The 25,179-nt window shown below is 43.1% G+C and overlaps 1 protein-coding gene and 1 pseudogene across 1 annotated transcript in view; both read left to right on the top strand.

The window, feature by feature from the left end:
• MACROH2A2 (macroH2A.2 histone) overlaps positions 1–25,179 on the top strand; it is a 52,823-nt gene that overhangs the window by 6,177 nt on the left and 21,467 nt on the right. Inside the window, exon 2 of the mRNA XM_070364630.1 lies at positions 14,916–15,147. Within this exon, the coding sequence (XP_070220731.1) occupies positions 14,976–15,147 (172 nt within the window). The 5' untranslated portion in view covers positions 14,916–14,975. The remainder of the gene's footprint in view (positions 1–14,915; positions 15,148–25,179) is intronic.
• On the top strand, positions 20,655–21,055 carry LOC102270043 (HIG1 domain family member 1A, mitochondrial pseudogene; annotated as a pseudogene).

Raw genomic sequence — 25,179 nt, 5'->3', positions numbered from 1 at the left:
CTGTGGCTATCATGGGTGATGGAATAGTGACTTCAAAGGAAAGATCACTAGCATATGATTTAATTCTACCTGATTATTCCATTTCTAGGAATAAAGTAACAGATGGGGGTGGGGGGTCAGAAGAAGTGACATTTTAAGCATCTTCCTAGAGTAGCAGCAACTTTTAGGTCAGAAAGGACCTCAGAGGTCCGCTAGCACCATGGTTCTCCAGTGGAGTACCACAGGCCCAGAGTTCCTTGGAGGCCCAAGACAATAAAGAGTGGGGACCAAGCCGCCAAGCTTCCCAGGCCTTCCCCATTTCAATCTGCATAACTCCCCCTCTTTCTGTGTGTTATATATATTCTGAAAGGTTTTTCGTTTGAGTGAAAGAGAGGTTCTGAAAAATCAACTGATTTGCCTGAGGGCCACAGCTGGTTGATGCAGACCTGGAATCCTTCCATAGCCCCGCCACAACACACACTGAGGTCTAGCTTGTTCCGCCCGCAGATGGAATGGCACCGTATGGCTGGCAATCTCCTTACTGTTGCAGATGATACAACCTGCCAGGGCCCCAGACTATGGGGGACACTCACCACTTTGACCAGGGAGCAACACTGCCTGTCACCAACATAGAACCGAAGCAACAGTCCCCCAGCCACTGTTGCCCACAAGGTAACCACTGCCTGAGGACTGACCATAAGGAACACAAGGTGGGGAGAGGCAGGCAGGGGGAGGGGTGGAGGAGGAGGGGCTCCAGGACAGCTGCCTCTGCTCAGCATGCAGTCTGTTGTAGCTGTGAGAGCCCGCAAGTGGCGCCACCTGTATCCTCAGTGGCCCAGCAGTATTGGATGTCTCTGGAAGCCCCTGGTGGGTCAGGCAGCACAAGGGGCTGCAGCCCACTCACTGACGGACTGGTCCACTTACCCACCACCAAAGGAGGCTACATCCCCTTCCCTCCCACTGAGCAGCTCATCTGGGTTCAAAGCTAGTCCCCTGCAAGGACAGGTCACTGTAATAACAAAACACCTCTCTGTTAATCTGAAACTACTCGATTTTAAGGAAACAGAGTAGCATGCCCACTGTTCTGATTTGTTAATTCTCAAAAGAGCAAAAAGACAAAACCAGGCTGGACCCAGTGAAGGGCTTTCTTTTATTATGTTTTCTGTGAATAAATAGATTCAGGAAGGCAAACTGGTTCATTTTCTTCTGGGATGTGTTACTAACTCAGAATCAAAGAGAATTCAAAGTATTTTTATTCATTCATGTATACTCATTTCTCATCTAATTAATACCATAGGTGGCCAAATGTATTTATGTTAGAAAGAAACAGAAGGCTAATAACAAAGAAGAAAGGAAAAAAAAAATCCTTAACCCTGGTTCAATGAAGACAAAATGTTTTAAGAGTCACCAGAGATAATTGAGGAATATAAAATTTCTTATCCAGAGATTGTATAAGACTCGGGGCTTCCTGGTGGTCCAGTGGTTAAAACTTTGCCTTCCAATGCAGGGGGTGCAGGTTCCATCCCTGGTTAAGGAGCTAGGATCCCACATGCCTCATGACCAAAAAACCAGAAACAATGTTGTAACAGATTTTTACTTTAAAAATGGTCCACATCAGAAAAAAAATCTTAAAAAAAAAAGTCACCATGTACTACAGTAGCAGCAGATAACCTAAGTCCACTCCACATCGGCTCCATCCCACGCTCTGCTCTCCATCCCTTCTAAAATGTCTCAGACAGCCGCATATCTTCTGCCTCTGAATTAGAAAGAATGTGCTGGCAGTTGATTTTCCCGCCAGATTATTCCAGGACATGACTTGAAATGCTTTTTGAAACAGGACTGATTTGTAATCCGATAGTATAATTTAAATAAATTGGGTTAATGCTTGGTTCTAACGTTCGTGGTTGGTTAATTTAGTTAATTTGATCCGTGTCATCCTGATGAAATTGCATTTGATATAGCTCTTTACATTATAAATTGTTAATGCGCTTTAACATATATGACGATAAAATTATTGACTCTTCTCATTCACTTAGAGGTGGCCTTGGAAGAAAATGGTTTGGAAAGTATTACTTGTGCAATAATGATTTGCCCTTGGAGTTCATAAATGGAAGTGTAATAGAGCAAGTGATTTAGCTAGCTCTACTGAAAATGGTTTTTACAGCTACAAAATAATACTAATAAACTACTATTATTTTAATACAGTACTTATGGTAACACACTGAAATATGTTAGAATTTTATCAGGTATGAGACTGGAATTTTTTTTTCCTACCCTTTAAAAACATATTTCTACATACAGTTAATGTATTTACATTGAATTCCCTTATGTCCTACCTAATTTTATTTCATCACATTTTATTCTCCCAAAGGATAGTTTTGAAATGACAAAGTAAAGATGCTTATTGCAGGATCTGCTTTGTTTTTTCATAAATATTTACAATAGAAAATATTCTGAAGCACAGTACGACAGATTAGGGAAATATCATGGGAACTGAAGATGAATAAATTGAATAAATTTCAGCAATTTTAAAACGAATCCATTAGGGGATGACACTATGAATTTCATGATTATAAATGTTACAGAAGTTTGTTTTTAAATTTATTTCTATCATTCAAAAGAGAGAAGACCTCTTAGTTCTAGATTTAAAATAATGTATGTATAAAAGCATTTTGATTTATATACTTCTGAAGGGAATGACCTCAAAAGAGTATTTAAAATAAACTATCTTGATAGTCTAGATCCTTCGTCAAGGTGGCTCATCAGCCCAATCAAACTACACCTGTGACACACTGGCCTGTAATCATTGCTGCCAATCTCAAATGCAGAGTGCTGTCTTTTTTTAAAAGACGGTTTGCTGAAGCTCAGAGGCAGAAAAAGTGGTCATTTAAATCAGAATTGCTGGCGGCTGCTAACAGGCCATCTTGCCAGTTGGATACTTTGTCTTGTTCCTCATCAGCTTGTATATAATAAAAACTTCAAGAAGTTGGGGCATGAAACTTAGTTTACTCTCGATCAGCTATTTATGCTTGAGAAAGAACTTATTTAAATTAAAGAAAGATACTGGTCTAAAAAGAGCTTCCCTGGGAGCTCAACTGGTAAAGAATCCCCCTGCAGTGCGGGAGACCTGAATTCGATCCCTGGGTTGGGAAGATCCCCTGAAGGAGGGCATGGCAACCCACTCCAGTATTCTTGCCTGGAGAATCCTCATGGACAGAGGGTTGCAAAGAGTCGGACACAACTGAGTGAATAAGCACACAGCACACACATTGTTCTAAAGAAACCAGATTATTTTATCTTTTCATGAAGGTAGTCAGTGTATTAAGTAAAGTTTGCTGTTTCTCACCAAGAGCAATTCATTCAATAAGGGCAAATGCTTGCTTAGGATGTTTTCTTTCCTTCCACTCCTCCCATCTGGGATTACAGTATAGTTTTAAATATTGTTTATAGGAATTCCATATGCTACAATTATGCAAATACAGACACACTGAATCTAATTCTACTAGTGAGTCTTATACAATCTTTCTTTTTGATGTGGACAGTTTTTAAAATCTTTACTGAATTTACTGGCCTTCCCAGGTGGCCCTACTGATAAAGAACCTGCCTTCCTGTGTGGGAGACATAAGAGACACGGATTCAATCCCTGGGTTGGGAAGATCCCCTGGAGGAGGGCATGGCAACCCACTCCAGTATTTTTGCCTGGAGCATCCCATGGACAGAGGAGCCTGGTGGACTACAATCCATGGGGTCAAAACAGTCGAATGTGACTGAAGTGACTTAGCACGCTGAAGTTATTACAGTATTGCTTCTGTTTTATGTTTTGAGGTTTTGGCCGAGAGGCATGTGGGATCTGAGCTCCCTGACCAGGGATCAAACCCAAGCTCCTTGCGACAGAAAATAAAGTCTTAACCACTGGACTGCTAGGGAAGTCTGAGTCTCCTACAATGTCTTGATAAGAAATTTTATATTCCTCAGTTGTCTCAGGACCAGTTAGTTTCCACTGACTCACCTGGTGATGAAAGTAAATCTGAATTTTTCAATATGCCATTCTTAATCACAAAACTCTTGAGCTTTTTCTCTTTACTGGTATACTCATATCTAGGCTAATTCCCAAGTGATGTTTGTTAAGATGTTAAATTAAAATGACACTTTTGATTTCCAGTCCTAAGTGATGGACTCTGAGCACCTGAGCTTTCCTAGAGCACATGAGCTTTTACTCTGGAGCCCACAAAAATAATGGTAAAAGATGTACAAAGAAAATAAGCCCTTCGCAACCAAGCAGTGGGGGCTGGTGATGGTAATCCGCAAATGGGAGGGAGATTTCAGCAAATTTTTTTCTGTGACTGAAAGCACATAGAAATGTAGATGGCATCACAGAAAGAGCCACAGCTAAGAATAAAAAGAGGAGGGAGCTGCCTTGAAGTTGGGCAGGATGGAAAATGGAAAGTCATTGAAGGTCTGTCTCCAGAACAGCTAGGTGAATGTGTCTCTCTCCCTCCCCTACTCCGAGTAGGGCTTCTGTCAACCTGGCATTTATCCTCCAAACTGACGATCTGAGGTTTCTTCTCTAAAGAAACTGAACAACTGCAGAGCAGATCTAGAATCTGGAGGATGGGTATGGCTCCACCAAGTAAAACTCTCATTCTGGCATTTGAGGGCTCTCAGTTCCTAACCAGGCATCCTAAGATGATGCCTGCTAGTTGGCATGCCCCATGCATGTACCCTGAGGTCCCAAACAGGAACAGTGCCTGCCAAACAATAGCTGTGGAAAGCTTTTCTGTCTGCCTGTAGTAAGCAACCATGTCTTTCGTTCTTAAATATGAATGCATGCCCAAAGATCACCAGACATGATAGGAAAGCCAACATGAAAAAGAAAGATGAAATAAATGGGACGACTGAGTCGAAAACCTCAGATGACACCACCCTTATGGTAGAAAGTGAAGAAGAACTAAAGAGTCTCTTGATGAAAGTGAAAGAGGAGAGTGAAAAAGTTGGCTTAAAGCTCAACATTCAGAAAACGAAGATCATGGCATCCAGCCCCATCACTTCATAGCAAATAGATGGGGAAACATGGAAACAGTGTCAGACTTTATTTCGGGGGCTCCAAAATCACTGCAGATGGTGATTGCAGCCATGAAATTAAAAGACGCTTACTCCTTGGAAGGAAAGTTATGACCAACCTAGACAGCGTATTAAAAAGTAGAGACATTACTTTGCCAACAAAGTCCATCTAGTCAAGGCGATGGTTTTTCCAGTGGTCATGTATGGATGTGAGAGTTGGACTGTGAAGAAGGCTGAGCGCCGAAGAATTGATGCTTTTGAACTGTGATGTTGGAGAAGACTCTTGAGAGTCCCTTGGACTGCAAGGAGATCCAACCAGTCCATCATAAAGGAGATCAGTCCTGAATATTCTTGGAAGGACTGATGCTGAAGCTGAAGCTTCAATACTTTGGCCACCTGATGCGAAGAGCTGACCCGTTTGAAAAGACCGTGATGCTGGGAAAGATTGAAGGCAGGAGAAGGGGACGACAGAGGATGAGATGGTTGGATGGCATCACCGACTCAATGGACATGAGTTTGGGTAAACTCCAGGAGTTGGTGATGTACAGGAAAGCCTGACGTGCACAGTCTATAGGGTTGCAAAGAATCGGACAGAACTGAGCGACTGAACTGAACTGAGTCTAAATTATTAAATAATTTAGAGAAAGAAGATGATGTAAACACACCCCAGCTAGTTTCAGGGAGATTGGAAGACATGGTGCATTCATAAAAAAAAACAAGATGCTATGAAAAAGGAACAATCAAAGAACAAAAAAGAATGCTCAGAAATTAGCAATATGATTACTAAAATTAAAAAGATGGGGACTAGCAGCCCAGTGGTTAGGACTCCACACTTCCTGCAGGGGACATGGGTTCGATTCCCTAGAGGGAACTAAGATCCTGCATGGGAAGAAAAGGAGTGAGGAGAGAAATTTAAAAGCCTGAGAATCAGAAGGAAAAGGTTGAGACTTGGGGGAGCAATCTGGGAGATCCAAGTCCTGGTTTACAGACATCTGATTAAGAGACAGGTAAAGGGAGAAGTGGGAGAAATAAAAGAGATGGGGGAAATAATCAAATACATAACAGGAAAAAATTCCAGGAGTTCTGAAAAATTTTAAGATTGAACAGGCTTATCATCAAGTGCTGACACCTAGACACATCCTTGTAAAGTTTTAGAACATGCAGAGAAAATTTAAAAGCTTGGGGGATTGGGGTCTACCAAACTTCTCTGTAAAACTGAATGCCAAAAATGATGGCTCAATGGCTTCAAAACATTGAAGCAAAATGACTTTGATGCTAGAAACTCCACCAAATAATAATCCAAAGATCATTCAATAAGGACAATTTCATTTGTGTAAGAAAAAGTTTACCTCTCAGCACTGTCCCTGAAGAGCAACATGAGGCAGGTAAAAGGAAAACAAGGGAGAACGCCAATAAGGAGGAAGTCATGGCATCCAGGATGAGCTGGGAAGACAGCCCCAGGATGACCACTCCACCCTGGAGCCCAGGGCAGAGGGCTCCAGGAACAATGTCTCTGGGGAAAAAGTGCCCCCTGCAAACAACCATGTGACCTAGAAGCTGGGTGATGCCCCAACCAGGGATCAAACCCAAACCCCCTGCAGTGAAGGCTTCCCCAAGGGCTCAGCAGTAAAGAATCCATCTGCAATGCAGGGGACGCAGGTTTGATCCCTGGGTCAGGACGATCCCCTGGAGGAGGAAATGGCAACCCACTCCAGTATTCTTGCCTGGAAAATCCCATGGACAGAGGAGCTTGGTGGGCAACAGCCCGTAGGATCACAAAGAGTCAGACACGACTGAGCATGAGAGCACTAGTCAATCTCAGTGAAAGCCCGGAGTCCTAACCACTAGGCCACCAGGGAACTCCCAAGGCACATTTCTCTTCTGTCAACAAGAGCAAAGATAAGTACAGTCAACCCTCATTGTTCATGGATTCCATATATGCTAACTTGCCCACTCACTGAAATTTATTGGTAAGCCAAAAATCAATACTTGTGGCACTTTCGCAGTCATTCAAAGACATGCACAGAGCAGGAAAAGCTGACCCATCCACTGCACACCTTCCCAGCTGAGAAGGGGAAGGCCACACTCTGCCTTCTTGTTTCATCTTCCGCCTTGTACGTGAGTCTTCATCGTGGTCTATTTAGTGCCATGTTTTTCAGTTTTGTGCTTTCTGTTAGTAACCTCACTGTTCAAAATGACCCCCAAGCGTAGTCTTCAAGTGATGTCTAGTGTTCCTAAGGGCATGGAGGCTGAGATATGCCTTATGTAGAAAATATGTGTGTTAGATAAGCTCTGTTCAAGCAAGAGTTATTGATGCTGGCCGTGAGTTCAGTGTTAGTGAATCAACAATTCATATTACATAAGGTGTCTTTGAACAGAAACATACATCAGACAAGGCTGTGTATTGATCCGTTGATGAAAATGTTGTGATCAGAGGCTCACAGCAACCCAACCCTGTTTCCCCAGAACAGTTGTTCGCCACTCACTAATGCAGTGTCCTGCCTACTTTATAGAACACATTATAGCACATGGAACTCTGCTCAATGTTATGTGGCAGCCTGGATGGGAGGGGAGTTTGGGGGAGGATGGGTACATGTGTATGTATGACTGAGTCCCTTTGCTATCCACCTGAAATAATCAACATTGTTAACTGGCTATACTCAATATAAAATAAAGTTTTGTTTTTTTTAAAAAAAAAGAACTACTGCACAAGGATATATATATATCAAGGATCAACTGTAATTACACAAATACCTCATTTTATTGTGCTTTGCAAATATTGCAGTTTTTTACAAATTGAAATTTTGTGGCGACCCTGCCTTGAACAAGTCTACCGGAGCCGTACTTAGTGTGCCTCTGTCACATTGTGGTAATTCTCACAGTATTTCCAACGTTTTCGTGATTATTATTTTTGTTACAGTGATTTGTGATCAATGACCTTGGATGTTTCTGTTGTAGCTGTTTTTGGCATCTTTTTAGCAGTAAATTATTTTTTAATTAAGGTATGTACATATTTTTAAACATACTGCTGGTGCTGTGTGCTTGGTCGCTCTGTTGGGTCCGACTCTTTGTGACCCTGTGGACTGTAGCCCGCCAGGCTCCTCTGTCCATGGGGATTCTCCAGGCAAGAATACTGGAGTGGGTTGTCATGCCTTCCTCCAGGGGATCTTCCCAACCCAGGGATCAAACCCAGGTCTCCCACATTGCAGGCAGATGATTTTTTACTGTCTGAGCCAACAGGGAAGCCCAAGACATACTGCTATTGCATGCTTAATAGACCACAGTGACGTGAAAACATAACTTTTTTATGTGCTGGGAAGCCAAAAAATTCGTGTGGCTCACTTTCTGGGGTTATTCTGGAGCTACACCTACAATATCTCTGAGGTATGCCCGTAGTAACTTGGGTGTGTGTGTGGAGTGTCCTAGCGTTGAACCACAGAGAAGGAAGTGTGATGCCAGCATCCCACTCAGGTCTGATGGGAACGATGTTTACAAAGCCTTCATGTAAATGCTATTCATTGGCATTTATTTTTAAAATTTCACCTAGGCACATGTTGTAATTCGGGATAGTGGAAAATACAGAAGAGAGAGGTGGAAATAGGGAAGTAAAGTCAGGAGGTGAGGGCCAAGGAAAGATTGGGGCCCGCACATCCTCATTTTACATGGCGAAGGCTCAGGAATCAGTATCTAAAGTTGTGTGTGTGAAAGTTGCTCAGTCGTGTTCAACTCTTTGCGACCCCATGGACTATACAGTCCATGGAATTCTCCAGGCCAGAATACTGGAGTGGGTAGCCTTTCCCTTCCCCAGGGGATCTTTCAACCCAGGGATCAAACCCAGGTCTCCCACATTTCAGGCGGATTCTTTACCAGCTGAGCCACAAGGGAAGCCCAGCAATACTGGAGTGGGTACCCTAACCCTTCTCCAGCAGATCTTCCAACACAGGAATCGAACTGGAGTCTCCTGCGTTGCAGCCGTTCCTTTACCAACTGAGCTGTCAGGGAAGCCCTAAAGTTGATGGAGTCAGTGATGGGGATTGAAACATATTATTTAAAGTTTTCAATGCAATCAGTGGTGGAAATAAAATGATAAACTTCTTTACCTTTTCACTTTATTTTACTGTTGTGTGCAAGTATTAAATTTAAAGATAAATTCAAAAATTTTAAATAACTCATGTAACTTTCTTGTTTTCCCTGCTTTAGGGAGACCCTGAGCAAGTCCTAATTATATGTTTCAGCTTATATAAGCTCACAGAGAATTTAGGGTCTCGGCCATTTTTTTTTTCACAGAACCCAGAAGAAAAGCCTTCCATTCCATTTATTAAGTGGTTCGGTCTCAACAACTTAATAAGTATTTCTGTCCTAAAAATTTAGTAGCCATTTGAAAAAATAATAACACATGAACTAGGAGAACAATTGCATCCCATTCTTAGATAACCAGGGATAAGTTAGAAAGAGGGAGTGTACACCTATTGGACACTACATGATTTCTCCCACCTTGGAATCAGATTGAACACCCCGTTCTCATTCACATTCATTTTCACCCCGCACTTGCTTTTAATCACAACAGCCAGTAACTCAGCTTTGCAAAGATACGGAATCACCGAAAGGAAGATAGTACAATCTACCCTGAACCACCGGTGGAACCACAATAAGCTGGTGGTTGTGGAGGCAACCAGAGGTTGACTATCACCAAAGTCCACTTGAAAGCTTAAACATTCGCTGTTTTGTCCCACGGTCCCTCGGCACACAGTTTGGGAACCATGGCTCTAGCATCTTTAAAACTTCATTATGTTCTGTCATGCAACTTCATTGGAAAATATTTGAGGACAAAGGCCACGTATATTTTACAGCTATCTAATGTGGTTTCTTGTTCAATAATAAGTGCTCCATAAATACTTTCATTGAATCTATGATCTCATAGATTGTAAGATGCATACTGATTTCTAGAGATTAAAAAAAATTTTGAGTGCATCATAAAATCAATGAAATACAATAGTTATTTAAATAGGCTGGTGTGATTTTTATTGCCCATGTCTGAGTCAGTGCTGCAATTTAATATTTACCTTTGTGATACCTGTAAAATGAAAAGTGATTTCAGGCAACAATACTGGAGTGGGCTGCCATTTCCTTCTCCAGGGGATCTTCCCAACCCAGGGATCAAACCCAGGTCTCCCGCGTTGTAGGCAGATGCTTTTTACTGTCTGAGCCACCAGGGAAGTCCCTGGTGATACCTGTAAAGTCTAACCCATGTTCTTATGGACTTAAAACCCAAGCATAAAAATAAATCCTAAAACAACAGAGTCTGATGTGCCCTCTTCCCCAGCACATACAAAACCAGTGGTGTTCTCCCAACCGCTGTGCTCCCAGAGGTGAAAGCCAGGGAGCAGGCAACACTCATTTTCCCTGCCTCTTCCCTGAGTTTTATTTTCCTGCCCTCCCTCAACTTAACATGCTTACAGCTCTTCTGTCCCCTTTGCAAGTCGTTATGAGACTTTATGCAGTAGTCCTACCTTAGTCTTCAGATGTGCAAGGACAGGTATGATGCGGACCTGGCTTGTACCTGGTCTGCTTTCCCATTCCTCTCATCCCCCCACTGGAAGAGCTTCATCCAGCCATCTTCCTTCTTCAGTCCTATAAACAAACATCACACTATGGTCCTTAAGCTCTGCCTAATTAGAACAGAACTTGTTTTCGAGAAGGTAAGTAAATGTAAACATTTAATTATTAGTCTAGTGAAACAAGTTTCACATTGCCCAGTTCTTTTCTCTTTCCAGGAGTGCCCCTCCACAGAGATTCATATTCACAAGAGTAGGGAAACCCGCATTCAAGTCTTTTAACTCCTGTATTACCAAGCCTGCATAGAGTCAGGGGTGGTCTGGAAAAGAAGAAAGTTAAAGGTTATCTTTTCTCACCACTTCAGGCAGAGTCCAGCACAGGCTGGGGGGCAAAGCGGGATTTGGCAAGTAGGGTCTTCTCTCAAGTGGGCCAAGGAGGTTCTACCCTTCCTTCCATCTATGGGTCCTGGCAGGTGTGATCTATTAGCTCCCATGAGCCTGCTGTCTGCTTCCCCGAAGGATTCCTGGACGTGGTCTGATTCTTTCACTGTGCAGGGGCCTCCCAGCCCTCGAGGCCAGGAGTTAGGCTGCTTAAACTCAGCACAATGTCTGCACATGCCACCGGAGGGAGACCCCTTCCAGGGCCCGAGAGTGGGCTTTCGTCTAACCCTTGGAAATGAATTGTCCAAGGAGACACAGCTACTGACAAAACAAGACTATAGACAAGGGGGTGGAGAGCAGCAGGGTAAGGGAACCCAGGAGAACTGCTCTGCACTTGGCTCACTGTCTCGGGTTTTGGTGGTGATGGGGTTAGGTTTTGGGTTGACTCTGGCCAGTCATCTTGCCTGTGCCCATACTTGGTCTGACTCAGGGTTCTTCCTAGTGGCACGGGCATCTCTCAGCCAAGATAGGTTCCAGCGTGCGGGTTTCCGGGAGGTTGGCAGAATATATCACTCTCCTGATCAGGACCTCCTGTAGTGAGACTTGTAGTTCATGCAAATGATTATTATTGTGCCTGGCCACGGCAACTGGTTTTGGTCACTCATTTCCTATCAAAAAGACAGGTCTGCAGACACAAAGACTGTCCAGTCCTACTAAAGAACATGCAACGGTCAGCCTCACATTTAGACTTCAAATAGCACTGCATCCCTAACTCTAAGGCCCTTTCGTTGTTTAGTCGCCAAGTCGTGTCCTGTTTTGCGACCCCATGGACTGTAGCCACCAGGCTTCTCTGTCTGTGAGGTTCCTCAGGCAAGAATACTGGAGTGGGTTGCCATGTCTGGAAACCAAAGGAAGAAATTCTCGATACAAAATGCAGTGTTTGGGATGATCCCTACATTTTATAGTGTTCAGCTCGTACGTTACTTTGTTTGATCTAACCCTTTTTCTCCTTTCTTGGCTATTTTATCTTCATGAATGTGTTAGGCATCAATTCCCTAAAGTCCCCTATTTCTCTTCTACCGCCAGTCCTCATTACCAACTTGTAGGGCAATTTGTGACTCCACTTGGCTGATTCTGGGAGAGCCCCTGGGTGGCTTTATTATGCACACCTAGTCATTCTTTGTCTGTTTGCATCTGAGAAAATGTCCTGGGCATGGGGGGATGAAGGGGTCCTGCCCTCGTGGCATTTGTGCTCCGTGGGTTTTGCTCTCTGTCAGAGAGATTATGACTATCAGCACGTTGTACTGTAGCCATAGAGTATATCCTCCTGTGATGGGCTTCTCAGGTGGTTTCCTTGACAACCACACCTACTAATCCTCCCCCTCCCCCAACTTACGGTAACTGGAAAAAGCACATAATTGGTTTAGTGGAGTTACCAACACTAACACATCTTTATGCACCTGCACAGGGTTTTAACTCCAGAACTCATTTCTTAAAGAGACTACGCTTCTTTTTGTTTGCAGCAAATGCACAGAAATGTGGAAGTTCTAAAAACATTGATCCTGTCTTATCCTTGTGCCTTACTGGGAAAGAGATAAAGTTCTTAGGCTATTTGCTCATCTTTCTCGTACTTAACTTTGATGAATACCTACATCTCTCGGTGGCAAAATGACATAAAATAGGAGTGCAGTAAGTACATAAGAACAACATAACATTCTTACATAAGAATGTATGTAATGTATGTAGTAAAAATGCCTCTAACTTACATCATTTACCTCTGAGATAAGAGGGTGCTGAGCATGGGTTTTGTTGCTAATTCCATAGTTTTTATATAAAAATCCTCAGTCATACAGAGTAATCAGATACTTTAGAAAATTGAACTCCATGTTCAGTCTTCCATCTGGATTAAATAAATCCCAGTTCTGTATCTTTCATATTAGTCATGAGTTAATCTAGCACTTTCTTCTGTCATTTTTTTTTTACTTTCATTGACATCTTGGCTGTTGGCAAACTGACCGAGCCAAAACTTGTGTTGCCTCGACAGGTAGAACCAATTTTATTTTTGACCTTCTCATTTTCCATCCACAAAGAAAATGGCCACTGAAAATAATGTTGCCCTTGGGCCAGAGAGGTTTGATTCCCTAACATTTTTCCTAGAAAACTTTTGTTTCCTTTTCTTTGGTCCTTCTTGTTTGTAATTTGCTTTTATTTATTCTAGCCTATATTCCTTTTTTTTGGTTATAATACTCTCTCCACCAACAGGTTAAGCTCTATTACAATTCTCTGAATTAGTTTTAGCCTTACAAAGGCTTCTTCAGAAGTATATAATTATTTTTCATCTTTGCACTAAAGATAGCTTCCTGAAATGACAATGAATCATATACGTATCTCTCCATGCATTGTACTGAAGTCACCTCTTTGTGCTGATTCTGAAGCTCCTCCCCCAAATCACCCTGGGTTCCCCATTCCAAAGAGCAAGAGTCTGAGTTGCACTGTGGTTTTTCATTTGCTTGTTACTCTGCATTAGCATATTCAATAAAACTGCCTCTTCTGGCATATTTCTGTTTGCAAGGATGCTACATTACTAGAGAATTTAGAGAAGTGTTTCCGTCTAAAAGGTACACATCAGCTCTGAGTTGTGGGTCAAAGCTAACCATTACGATAGGCATGGCCATATTAACTTTGTACTATTTATTAACAAGAGGCAGAAGCAAATCAGGGCAAAGAGGAACCATATTGGTTTGCTTGTTGCTGCTGTTACAAGTTATCCCCCAAATTTAGTGGCTTTGAACAATACAAATTTATTCTCTACAGTTCTAGAAGTCAGAAGTCCAAAATCATTTTGTTTCTTAAACTGAATTAATTTTATTATTTCTTTGCCTACGCTGGGGCTTCATTGCTGCACATGGCTTTCTCTAGTTGCCGTGAGCAGGGGCTACTCTGTAGTTTGAGTGAGCGGGCTTCTCGTTGCGGTGGCCTCTCAGGTTTTGAAGTGCTAGTCCTAGGCTCGTGGGCTCAGCAGTTGTGGCGCATGGGCTTAGTTGCTCCTCTGCATGTGGGATCTTCCCAGACCAGGGAGCAAACCTGTGGCCCCTGCATTGACAGGCGGGTTCTTATCCAGTGGACCACCAGGGGAGTCCCAAGATCATTTCAAGTGGGCTAAAATGAAGATGTCAGCAGGGCTGGTTCCTTTGGGATGCTCTGAGGGGAGAATCCATTTCCTGGTGTCAGCCTGTCTCTCCTCTCATCTCCTTCCCTTCTTAGAAAGACCCTTGCAATTACATTAGACCCACCCAGATAATCCAGGATCACCTCTCCCACTTAATCACATCTCCAAAGTGTCTTTGGCCACATGAGTGAGTGATAGTCGCTCAGTTGTGTCCAGCTCTTTGCAACCCCATGGACTGTAACCCGCTAGGCTCCTCCATCCATGGGATTCTCCAGGCAAGAATACTGGAGTGGGTTGCCATTTCCTTCTCCAGGGGATCTTCCTGACCCAGGGATAGAACACGTGTCTCCTACATTGCAGGCAGATTCTTTACCATCTAAACCACCAGGGAAGCCTACTTATAAAAAGACATTTCTGAGTATAAAGACAGGTCAACTTAAAAAGTATCAGCAGATACATGCTTGAGTAGCCAATTCACAGGTTCTGGAGATCATGAAGTGGATTTCGTTGGAGACTGACCACCCGGTATCCCTCTCCTGAGTTTCTGTGGCCTCTCCTACGGAGGCTGGGCTGGCTGGGTGGGATGGGGAGTTGTTTGTGGGTGGGCGTGCTGACACCCAGCTCCCCATCTGCAGCACCCTGCAGTGGCAGCCAGGTCTCAGCTACCTCCCCGGGGCTATCAGGTGGGTTGCAGGTGCCCTGGGGCTGCACCACAGTTCTCAAGCCATCAGTCAGTCACCCTTCCTCACCCTGCCATCTTTCCTTTCCAGCATTGAGTCAGTGCCCGGAGGCCACCGTGTAAAGCAAGCTGCGAGGGAAACTAAGGCAAAATGTCGGGCCGGAGCGGGAAGAAGAAAATGTCCAAGCTGTCGCGTTCAGCCAGGGCCGGGGTCATCTTCCCGGTGGGCAGGCTGATGCGGTACCTGAAGAAAGGGACGTTCAAGTACCGGATCAGCGTGGGTGCTCCCGTCTACATGGCCGCAGTCATCGAGTACCTGGCAGGTAATGTGAACACGCAGGTCAGGTAACCCTCCCAGGTAACCCTCCCCCCCTCCCTCCCTCCCAGCCCCTGCCAGGCTGGACAGGGGAGCCTTGATTCGCCCTATGGCTGTCTCAGGGTCGCTGTGGGGGGTATTGGGGTTTCGGGTTGCCTGATTGACTAAAACTGACTCCTGCAGGCTTTAGGGAAGAGGACAGAGGATCAACATGAAGGGAAGATAAACAAAGGGACTTTCTAGACCACCCCAAGAGAGGTGTGTTGCTGTATACAAATGTAATATGTAAATTTCTAGGCTCCCAGAAGACAAACTACAGGGAAGATAGGGGCTTGCTATTCATTTTGCAGGAGAGTTTTTCACTTTTACTTCAGGGTCCTCACTTCAGTACTCCTGCTGTACTAAACTCAATGTCCATAAATAACGGACTCAACGTCCATAAGTAATGTTGACTCCGGCACTGAAAGCATCTTCAGTTGGTCGTATAAAGCCAACAGTATTTTAATTTTACTCTCCATTACAGAGGTGGTCCTCTGTCTACAGATATATTGGAAATAGTTTCCCATGTTGGTTGCTAAACTTTCTTTTTTTTTTTTAACTGAAAGATGACATTTTTGTTGTCTGTGGTCTCTATCTATTTGAGGACTTTATATTTAGCCTTTTTGTTGTGGCTCTCTTATGTCTTAAACAGAAACCAAACTTCACAGTATCAAAGCATATATACATATATAAAATCTATAAGTATAAAAATACATATGAAGAAATGTGATTAGTTCCTTGAGAGGTCATTTTAGCCATCAGCAACAATATCCCTGACTTTGTCCAAGGTTAACAAATTCTCCAGATACCAGGGTTAAATCCTAGTTAAGTCCATGGGGGTAACAGAACAAACCTCCCCAAACTGTCTACCCGGGAAGCCGAGCTCCCTGGAGTGGCAACATGACCCAGCTTCTGTCACCAGGTCCCTCTTTCCCTCCTGCTTCTTCAAGAGCAACCTCTTCCTTCTCTTTATCTACTCAGTCCTGTTCTGCCCCAACACTCACCAAGCAACACTTACTGGCAGGAGGTTTGCTGTGATCCACCCGTGGAAACCTCCTCCCCCTGGAGCTTCCATCAGGCAGACCTTGGCATCTTGAGTCTTTATCTTCTCATAAAATGAAACGCTGATTCCTGAGCTAGAAGTTTTTTGGGAGGATCCTTTAGGAGGTTGGAGAGAAGGGCAGGAGGGATCTGAAAGGCAAATCAATCAAGTGTGATACAGCAGTGCTTTTCAAAGTGGGGGTCGCTCTGGGAATCTTGTGGACAAAGTCAGGGGTAAGGCCTGAGACTCTGCATTTCTAACACGCTACAATGATGCTGATGCTGCTGGTCCAGGGACCACTCAGAGGAGTGAGGTTTTAGCCAGTCTTTCAGCAGCATGAATGTTTGTTTGAAATGCAGGTTCCTGGCTGCACAGCCTGCAACCCCCCAGGGTCATTCACTGGGTCTGGAGTGGGACCCAGGAATTTGATAGGAAAAAAATCTCCTGACTTGGAGGGAGAGGAGGGACTTTGAAAGTGGTGACAAAAGCTTTCAAACAACCTGTCAGGTCCGTATCACCCACTGATGCAGGAAGACCCTGAGTAACCCAGAGATGCCATAGCCTCCAAGCAGGAGCCAGGGTTCCCTGAGGTTCTTCAATCCAAGCCATGCATTTTCTACTTCAATACACTGCCCCATTACAATGTTTGTATAATCAAGATAATTAGTACTTCCTGTGACTCCTCTTAGCCAAAGCCTAAACTGTGCATAATAAAACAAAATTTGGCCTTTTCAATCACCAGAGACTCTCTTCTTTGGTTCACATGTGTTTGATGAGAAAGCTTATGTCTTCCTCTCCACTCATTCAACAAATATTGGCCAAGCCTCTACCTGTCAGTGCACACAGTAAGTCCTTAGTCTTTTTCCTGGTAATAGCATTGGGCTGTTTATATGATTTTTCATTTATTTTGGCTTACTTCCACGAGACCCCATAGCAATGCATATTATAGTCTGAATGTCACACTCTGGACTTTGAGACAGCACATCCGTGAAGACTGATGGTGTCTCTCAAAGTAGAACATCACCCATTTTCTCATAGTCCTTCATTCACTCAACAGACATTTATTGAGCACCTACTATATGCCAGGTGTGGTTCTAGATGCTGAGGATACAGCAGAGACCAAGGCAGACAGGAGTCCCTGCCTTGGAGCAGAGAGCATTCTGGAGAGAGAAATGAGTCAACAAATGAGTGAAATGTGTGTGCTCTATCAGATGGTGATTCGTGCTCCGGGATGAATAAAGCAGGAAAGGAGTGAGGCTGTTCCAGGAAGCTGGGAGCTGAAGGGAGGCCCACTGAGGGGGCTGGCACCTGAAGGAGGCCAGGAAGGGGCATGTGGGGTGGGCCCTCGGGGCAGAGGGAAGCAGGTGCTAGGCGTGTCTGAGAAGCAGCAGTGGGGACGGGAGGCTGGGGCTGAGGGAGGGGCTTGAAATGTAAAGGAGGCCCGAGGGACGGTGGCTGGTCGGGGAAGAAGAACTTGTCATGAAGGGTTTGAGCAGAGGTGGAGCAATCTGAGCTTGCAGGCAGAGGGATACAAGGCCGAAGCAGGGAAAATGGAAGGAAGTTAGTTACTTGCAGAGATCCAGGTTAGAGATGCGAGGCTAGGGGGCTGCCGGTGAAGCTTCTGTGGAGGGATCAGAGTACTGGGGGGTTTCGAAGGCAGAGTCAACAGGATCTGCTGACAGGTTGGACATGAAGTGTGAGAGACAGGAGGAGGAGCACCCGGAAGGATGGTGTTTCCAATAACACTCCTTCCCAGGGCCAGCCTCCGGCTGTCCTGGGTCAAATGCAGAAGATGAAGCAGGTCTTCTGGCTTCTCTGTGTCCTTTCCATCCCTTCCTTTTGTGCTTTTTCCTCCTCTCCAAACTCAGGCTGGAGTTGAGAGCAGGGGTTTAGATGTCAGTTTAAATCTGGTTTCTCAATTTACCAGCTCTGTTACCTTGGACTAATTCCTTAACCTCTCTGATCTTTGGGTATTTTCAGAGCTAAGCTCATTTAACTCTATTAATGAGCCACAATGTATGTAAAATGTCTGGTGCATAGGATGCACTCAATAGATGCTTATCCTTCTCATTTCTGTTCTATGAAGAGCTGATGAAATCAATCAGGGTAAAGTGTAATGACTAATTCCATAAAGGTGATTTATTTGGGGGTTGTATTGCATTTTAATGAGACAAGGAGTTTAAGCCAAAGGAATGAATCATTACTGCAGGCCATTGGTGAATAAGTAAAAGGAGGATTCTGTTAGCTGTTGTTTTGTTTTGTTTGGGAGAGGGGCATGAATTGACTTTCTTTAGGGATGGGAATTGGAGAAGGCAATGGCACCCAACTCCAGTACTTTTGCCTGGAAGATCCCATGGACGGAGAAGCCTGGTAGGCTGCAGTCCATGGGGTCGCTGGAGTCTGACACGACTGAGCGACTTCACTTTCACTTTTCACTTTCATGCATTGGAGAAGGAAATGGCAACCCACTCCAGTGTTCTTGCCTGGAGAATCCTAGGGACGGGTAAGCCTGGTGGGCTGCCGTCTATGGGGTCGCACAGAGTCATACATGACTGAAGCGACTTAGCAGCAGCAAGGATGGGAATACCAGACCACCTGATCTGCCTCTTGAGAAATTTGTATGCAGGTCAGGAAGCAACAGTTAGAACTGGACATGGAACAACAGACTGGTCCAAATAGGAAAAGGAGTACGTCAAGGCTGTGTATTGTCACCCTGCTTATTTAACTTATATGCAGAGTACATCATGAGAAACGCTGGGCTGGAAGAAGCACAAGCTGGAATCAAGATTGCCGGGAGAAATATCAGTAACCTCAGATATGCAGATGACACCACCCTTATGGCAGAAAGTGAAGAGGAACTGAAAAGCCTTTTGATGAAAGTGAAAGTGGAGAGTGAAAAAGCTGGCTTAAAGCTCAACATTCAGAAAACGAAGATCATGGCATCCGGTCCCATCACTTCATGGGAAATAGATGGGGAAACATGGAAACAGTGTCAGACTTTATTTTTTGGGGCTCCAAAATCACTGCAGATGGTGACTGCAGCCATGAATTGAAAAGACGCTTACTCCTTGGAAGGAAAGTTATGACCAACCTAGATAGCATATTCAAAAGCAGAGACATTACTTTGCCAACAGAGGTTCATCTAGTCAAGGCTATGGTTTTTCCTGTGGTCATGTATGGATGTGAGAGTTGGACTGTGAAGAAGGCTGAGCACTGAATAATTGATGCTTTTGAACTGTGGTATTGGAGAAGACTCTTGAGAGTCCCTTGGACTGCAAGGAGATCCAACCAGTCCATTCTGAAGGAGATCAGCCCTGGGATTTCTTTGGAAGGAATGATGCTAAAGCTGAAACTCCAGTACTTTGGCCACCTCATGCAAAGAGTTGACTCATTGGAAAAGACTCTGATGCTGGGAGGGATTGGGGGCAGGAGGAGAAGGGGACGACAGAGGATGAGATGGTTGGATGACATCACTGACTCAATGGACGTGAGTCTGGGTGAACTCTGGGAGTTGGTGACGAACAGGGAGGCCTGGCGTGCTGTGATTCATGGGGCCACAAAGAGTCGGACACGACTGAGCGACTGAACTGAACTGAACTGAGGGAAAGGAGTTGAAAGTGTGAAAGTCTCCTGTCACCCTTGAAATGACCTTCAACATTCATGACAATATTGACTGAGTTTCTCCTTTGGATCAGGCCTTGAAAATACGAAGGAAGACAAACAGATGTGGTCCTGGGTTTACATTCTAGCAGGACCAACGAACATTAAACACAACAAAAAAGGGACTTCTCTCATGGTCCAGTGGTTAAGACTCTACACTCCCAATGCAGAGGGCTCGAGTTCAATTCCTAGTCAGGGAACTAGATCCCACATGCCTCAACTAAAGATCCCACATACTACAATTAAAACCTGGTGCAGCTAAAAAACAAAACCAAAAAACTACACAATAAGATGGCATGCCTTTGGGCAGGGAAGCTAGAGGAGCTTTGGGAAGCAGGGGGAGGCTGCCGAATATCAAGCAAGGGCCGTAAAGACCTAAATCAGGTTCTCAATCCTGGTTTTTTAACAAATTGATTGATTTAAAATCCTGATGCCTGGATCTTACTCCCAAAGATTCTGGGATAATCCTGGGCATCAGAATTTTTTTTAATTTCCCCAAAAGATTCTGATGGGCAGCCATGATGAGTAATTAGTAGGAGCTGGATAGACTCAGATGGGTTAATTGTCAGGTTGCGGAGAAAAGAGAGTGAAGAGAGGGCCACGTGAGAATGTGCACATTTTGTACACTCATGCCAGGGGAAGGCACTGAAGGCAGGAGGTGGCATACTGGGGCCCTTCAATATCCATAATGGGAAAGAATGTGAAAAAGAATGTACAAGAAGCCAGTAGGAACCTGAAACGTCTTGTAGTTGTCTGAAGATTCTTCAGTCACTATGTCAAGCAACACAGATGTTTCTCGTTCTTCATTTGATGAAGATCAGGGATCTAAACTTACCCTAAAAGCTAGAGAGGCACCATTTGTCACCATTGGAATGGCAGGTTTTGCAGCAATTGTTGCATATGGATTATATAGATTGAAAAGCAGGGGAAATACTAAATTGTCTGTTCACCTGATCACCTGCGTGTGGCAGCCCAAGGCTTTGTTGTGGGAGCTATGACTTTTGGTATGGGCTATTCCCTGTATCAAGAATTCTGGGCAAAGCTAAACCCTAGAAGAGGAGATGCCGTCTTGGTCTTGTTGGTGGTGCTTGCTTTAGTTAGACATCTCGTATTGAGCTCATATGTTTATATTGAAAATAAATTGTTTGGGTCAGACAAGAGCATGGTGATTTGAAAATTGGCTTCCTTTCTTGCAGGCTTGATTTGCGTGGTGACCAAGTTACTGGTGACTAGTTCACTAGCTAGGTCATTCAGGGGAGTCAGATCAGCACAAAAGAAACATGTCACTTTTAAATACACTGGATAGCGGTACCTGTCCACCTTCTTAAGCTCTTCTATTGAAATTAGTTCTAAAGAAGACAACATGCTAATCCTGAAAATGTTCCCAGTTGCTGCAGAATATCATATGCTTTTGATGTAATGTAGGAATCCTATTTACCCCAGTTAATTTAACTTTCTGACTGCCTTGTGGACTGAGTTCTGTTTTAAGGGCTGGTTGGCTCTTGAGGAACCCTTTCAGAACAGTGCATGGAATGCAACATTATAAACCTCCCTGCAAGTCTGTGTGTGTCTTTAAACCAAACCTAAAAAGCTGGTAACAGAGCCACTTTGGAATAGTATTTATTTTAGAATCATAGTTGTAAACATGAGAATAACTTAAATTGTAGATCCCTTTTAGCTCTTCTGTAATTGCAGAATTATATTTTGCTGCTGTTATATTAGAATAATTTTAATGTTATTTTGAAACAAATGCAAAGGTAAATGAAAAACACTTTTTAAATGTGTGTAGTATGTTTATTTTCTCCAAAAGAATCATCAACTAAATAAAATGCCTATAATGGAAGTGATTGATGGGCAAGCTGGTTTGGTCAGACATTATACAAACTTTGGTATATCACAGAATGCTTTGCTGTACTTGTGACATTCTCTTGTCTAACTTGAATTTACATTCCATGGTGATAACATGGTAAATGTAGTGTTATTAAAGTAAATGAACACACACACACACAAAAAGAATGTACATATATGTATGTATAACTGAGTTACTGTGCTGTATAGCAGTATCAACTATACTTCAATAAAAGTTTTTTAAAGAAAAGGGTTTTAAAAATAGCATGTAAATTGGTGGGAATGCAAATTGATATAGCCAGTATGAAGAACAGTATGAAGATACTTAAAAAACTAGTAATAAAACTACCATATGACCCAGCAATATACCCTGGAAAAACTATAATTGAAAAACACACATGTACCCCAATGTTCATTGCAATACTATTTACAATAGCCAGGACATGGAAGCAACCTAGATGTCCATAGACAGATGAATGGATAAAGAAGTTGTGGTACGTATATATAATGGAATATTACTTGGCCATAAAAATGAACAAATTTGAGTCAGTTCTAGTGAGGCAGATGAACCTGGAGCCTGTTATACAGAGTGAAGTAAGTTAGAAAGAGAAAAACAAATACTGTATATTAACACATATGTATGGAGTCTAGAAAAAGGTGCTGATGAACCTATTTGCAGAGCAGGAGTAGAGACACAGGCTTAGAGAACAGACTTTGGACACAGCAAGGGAAGGAGAGGGTAGGGTGAACTGAGAGAGTAGCACTGGCATATATACATTACCAGGTGTAAAATAGATAGTTAATGGGAAAGAGTTGCTGTTAGCGCAGGGAACTCAGCTTGGTGCTCTGGGACAACCTAGATGGATGGGATGAGGGGAGTAGGGTGGGAGGGAGGGAGGTTCAAGAGGGAAGGGACATGTATACCCATGACTGATTCATGTTGATGTATGATAAAAACTAACAACATTGTAAAGCAATTATCCTTCAATTAAAAATAAATAAATTTTTAAAAAATAGCATGTAAAAATGCAAAGTCATTTTTCACAAATCTATGAAATTCATGAACCATTCTTTCTATTAAGTAAAACTGTACCAAGAAATTATCCATATTTTAAAGTCCATTTTAATTTTTCCTGGAGCAGATCCCCAATTTAATAAAATCTATTAAAAATTTAAATATTTAACACATAAAAATAAAATCTACACCAAATGGAAAAAAACAAAAGAGTGGGTGCCACTTAGCCAAAAAAAAAAAGATTGCACAAATTTTCAGGCGCTTGGGGAGAAATAGTAGTTGGCCTTGCCCGATTTCTCTGGACTGGCTGCTTGGCCGACCCCAGGTTCACACATCATGACTTTAGAGCCATATGCCATTTCTGGTCCAAACCTCTGGGGGAGGTTGCACACTCCGGCAGCAAGTACATGTTGGACTGCTCATCTAGAAACATCCACCAGCCTCCGAGAATGGACATCACATTCATAGTTCAGTTTATCAATCTGTAAATGCTGGCCCGGTTTACATCTCTGATGTAAGTGAGGGAAATGGACTGAAAAAGCAAGCCCAAATTCTGGAAAAGAATTTTGTATCCATCAGCAATAGTTATCGTGTAAATCTGAGATATTGAGAATGAGTAATTTATAATCATTTTATGGTGAGAAAATGTTCTGTAAGGTATTTTTAATTGACTGGACAAATAGGCCTTAAAACAGGGTTGAGTGACTTCCCTGGCAGTTCAGTAGTTACAACTTCATGCTTCCACTGCAGAGAGCATGGGTTCAATCCCTAGTTGGAGAACTAAGATCCCACATGCCACGCAGCATGGACAAAGAAAAACAAAACAAGGTTGAATTTGAGAGCACTTCATGAAATCTTCATGTAACCGAGAAACCTATCATTTACACATCATTTCCAGACAATTGGGTCTATCCATTTAACACCAATGGGTAAATTTAATTCATAGCAGGAGAGATAAGAAAGCCTTCCTCAGTGATCAATGCAAAGAAATAGAGGATAACAATAGAATGGGAAAGACTAGAGACCTCTTCAAGAAAATTAGAGATACCAAGGGAACATTTCATGCAAAGATGAGCACAATAAAGGACAGAAACGGTATGGACCTAACAGAAGCAGAAGGTATTAAGAATACATGGAAGAACTATACAAAAAAGATCTTAATGACCAGATAACCACGATGGTGTGATCACTCACCTAGAGCCAGCCATACTGGAATATGAAGTCAAGTGGGCCTTAGGAAACATCACTACAAACAAAGCTAGTGGAGGTGATGGAATCACAGTTGAGCTATTTCAAATCCTAAACAATGATGCTGTTAAAATGCTGAACTCAATATGCCAGCAACTTTGGAAAACTCAGCAGTGGCTACAGGACTGGGAAAGGTCAGTTTTCAACCCAGTCCAAAAGAAAGGCAATGCAAAAGAATGTTCAAACTACCACACGATTGCACTCATCTCACACACTAGCAAAGTGATGCTCAAAATTCTCCAAGTCAGGCTTCAACAGTACATGAACTGATAACTTCCAGGTGTTCAAGCTGGATTTAGAAAAGGCAGAGGAACCAGAGATCAAATTACCAACATCCATTGGATCATAGAAAAAGCAAGAGAATTCAAGAAAAACATCTTTATTGACTACATCAAAGCCTTTGACTGTGTGGATCACAACAAACTGGAAAATTCTTCAAGAGATGGAAATACCAGACCACCTTACCTGCCTCCTGAGAAATTTGTATGCAGGTCAAGAAACAACAGTTAGAACCAGACATGGAACAACGGACTGGTTCCAAATCGGGAAAGGAGTATGTCAAAGCTATATATTGTCACCCTGCTTATTTAACTTATATGCAGAGTACATCATGCAAAATGCTGGGCTGGATGAAACACAAGCTGGAATCAAGATTGCTGGGAGAAATATCAATAACCTCAGATACACAGATGACACCACCCTTATGGCAGAAAGCGAAGGACTAAAGAATCTCTTGATGAAAGTGAAAGAGGAGAGTGAAACAGCTGGCTTAAAATTCAACATTTAAAAAACAAAGATCATGGCATCCGGTCCCATCACTTCATGGCAAATAGATGGGGAAACAATGGAAACAGTGAGAGACTTTATTTTCTTGGGCTCCAAAGTCACTGCAGATGGTGACTGCAGCCATGAAATTAAAAGATGCTTGCTCCTTGGAAGAAAAGCTATGACCAACCTAGACAGCTTATTAAAAAGGAGAGACATTACTTTGCCAACAAAGGTCCATCTAATCAAAGCTATGGTTTTTCCAGTAGTCATGTATGGATGTCAGTTGGACTATAAAGAAAGCTGCTGCTGCTGCTGCTGCTAAGTTGCTTGTCGTGTCTGACTCTTTGCTACCCCATAGACGGCAGCCCACAAGGTTCTGCCGTCCCTGGGATTCTCCAGGCAAGAACACTGGAGTGGGT

This window comes from Bos mutus, chromosome 28 (genome assembly GCF_027580195.1).
Source record: "Bos mutus isolate GX-2022 chromosome 28, NWIPB_WYAK_1.1, whole genome shotgun sequence".
Classification (NCBI taxonomy): Eukaryota; Metazoa; Chordata; class Mammalia; order Artiodactyla; family Bovidae; genus Bos; species Bos mutus.
This window is presented reverse-complemented; position numbering and strand designations above follow the sequence as displayed.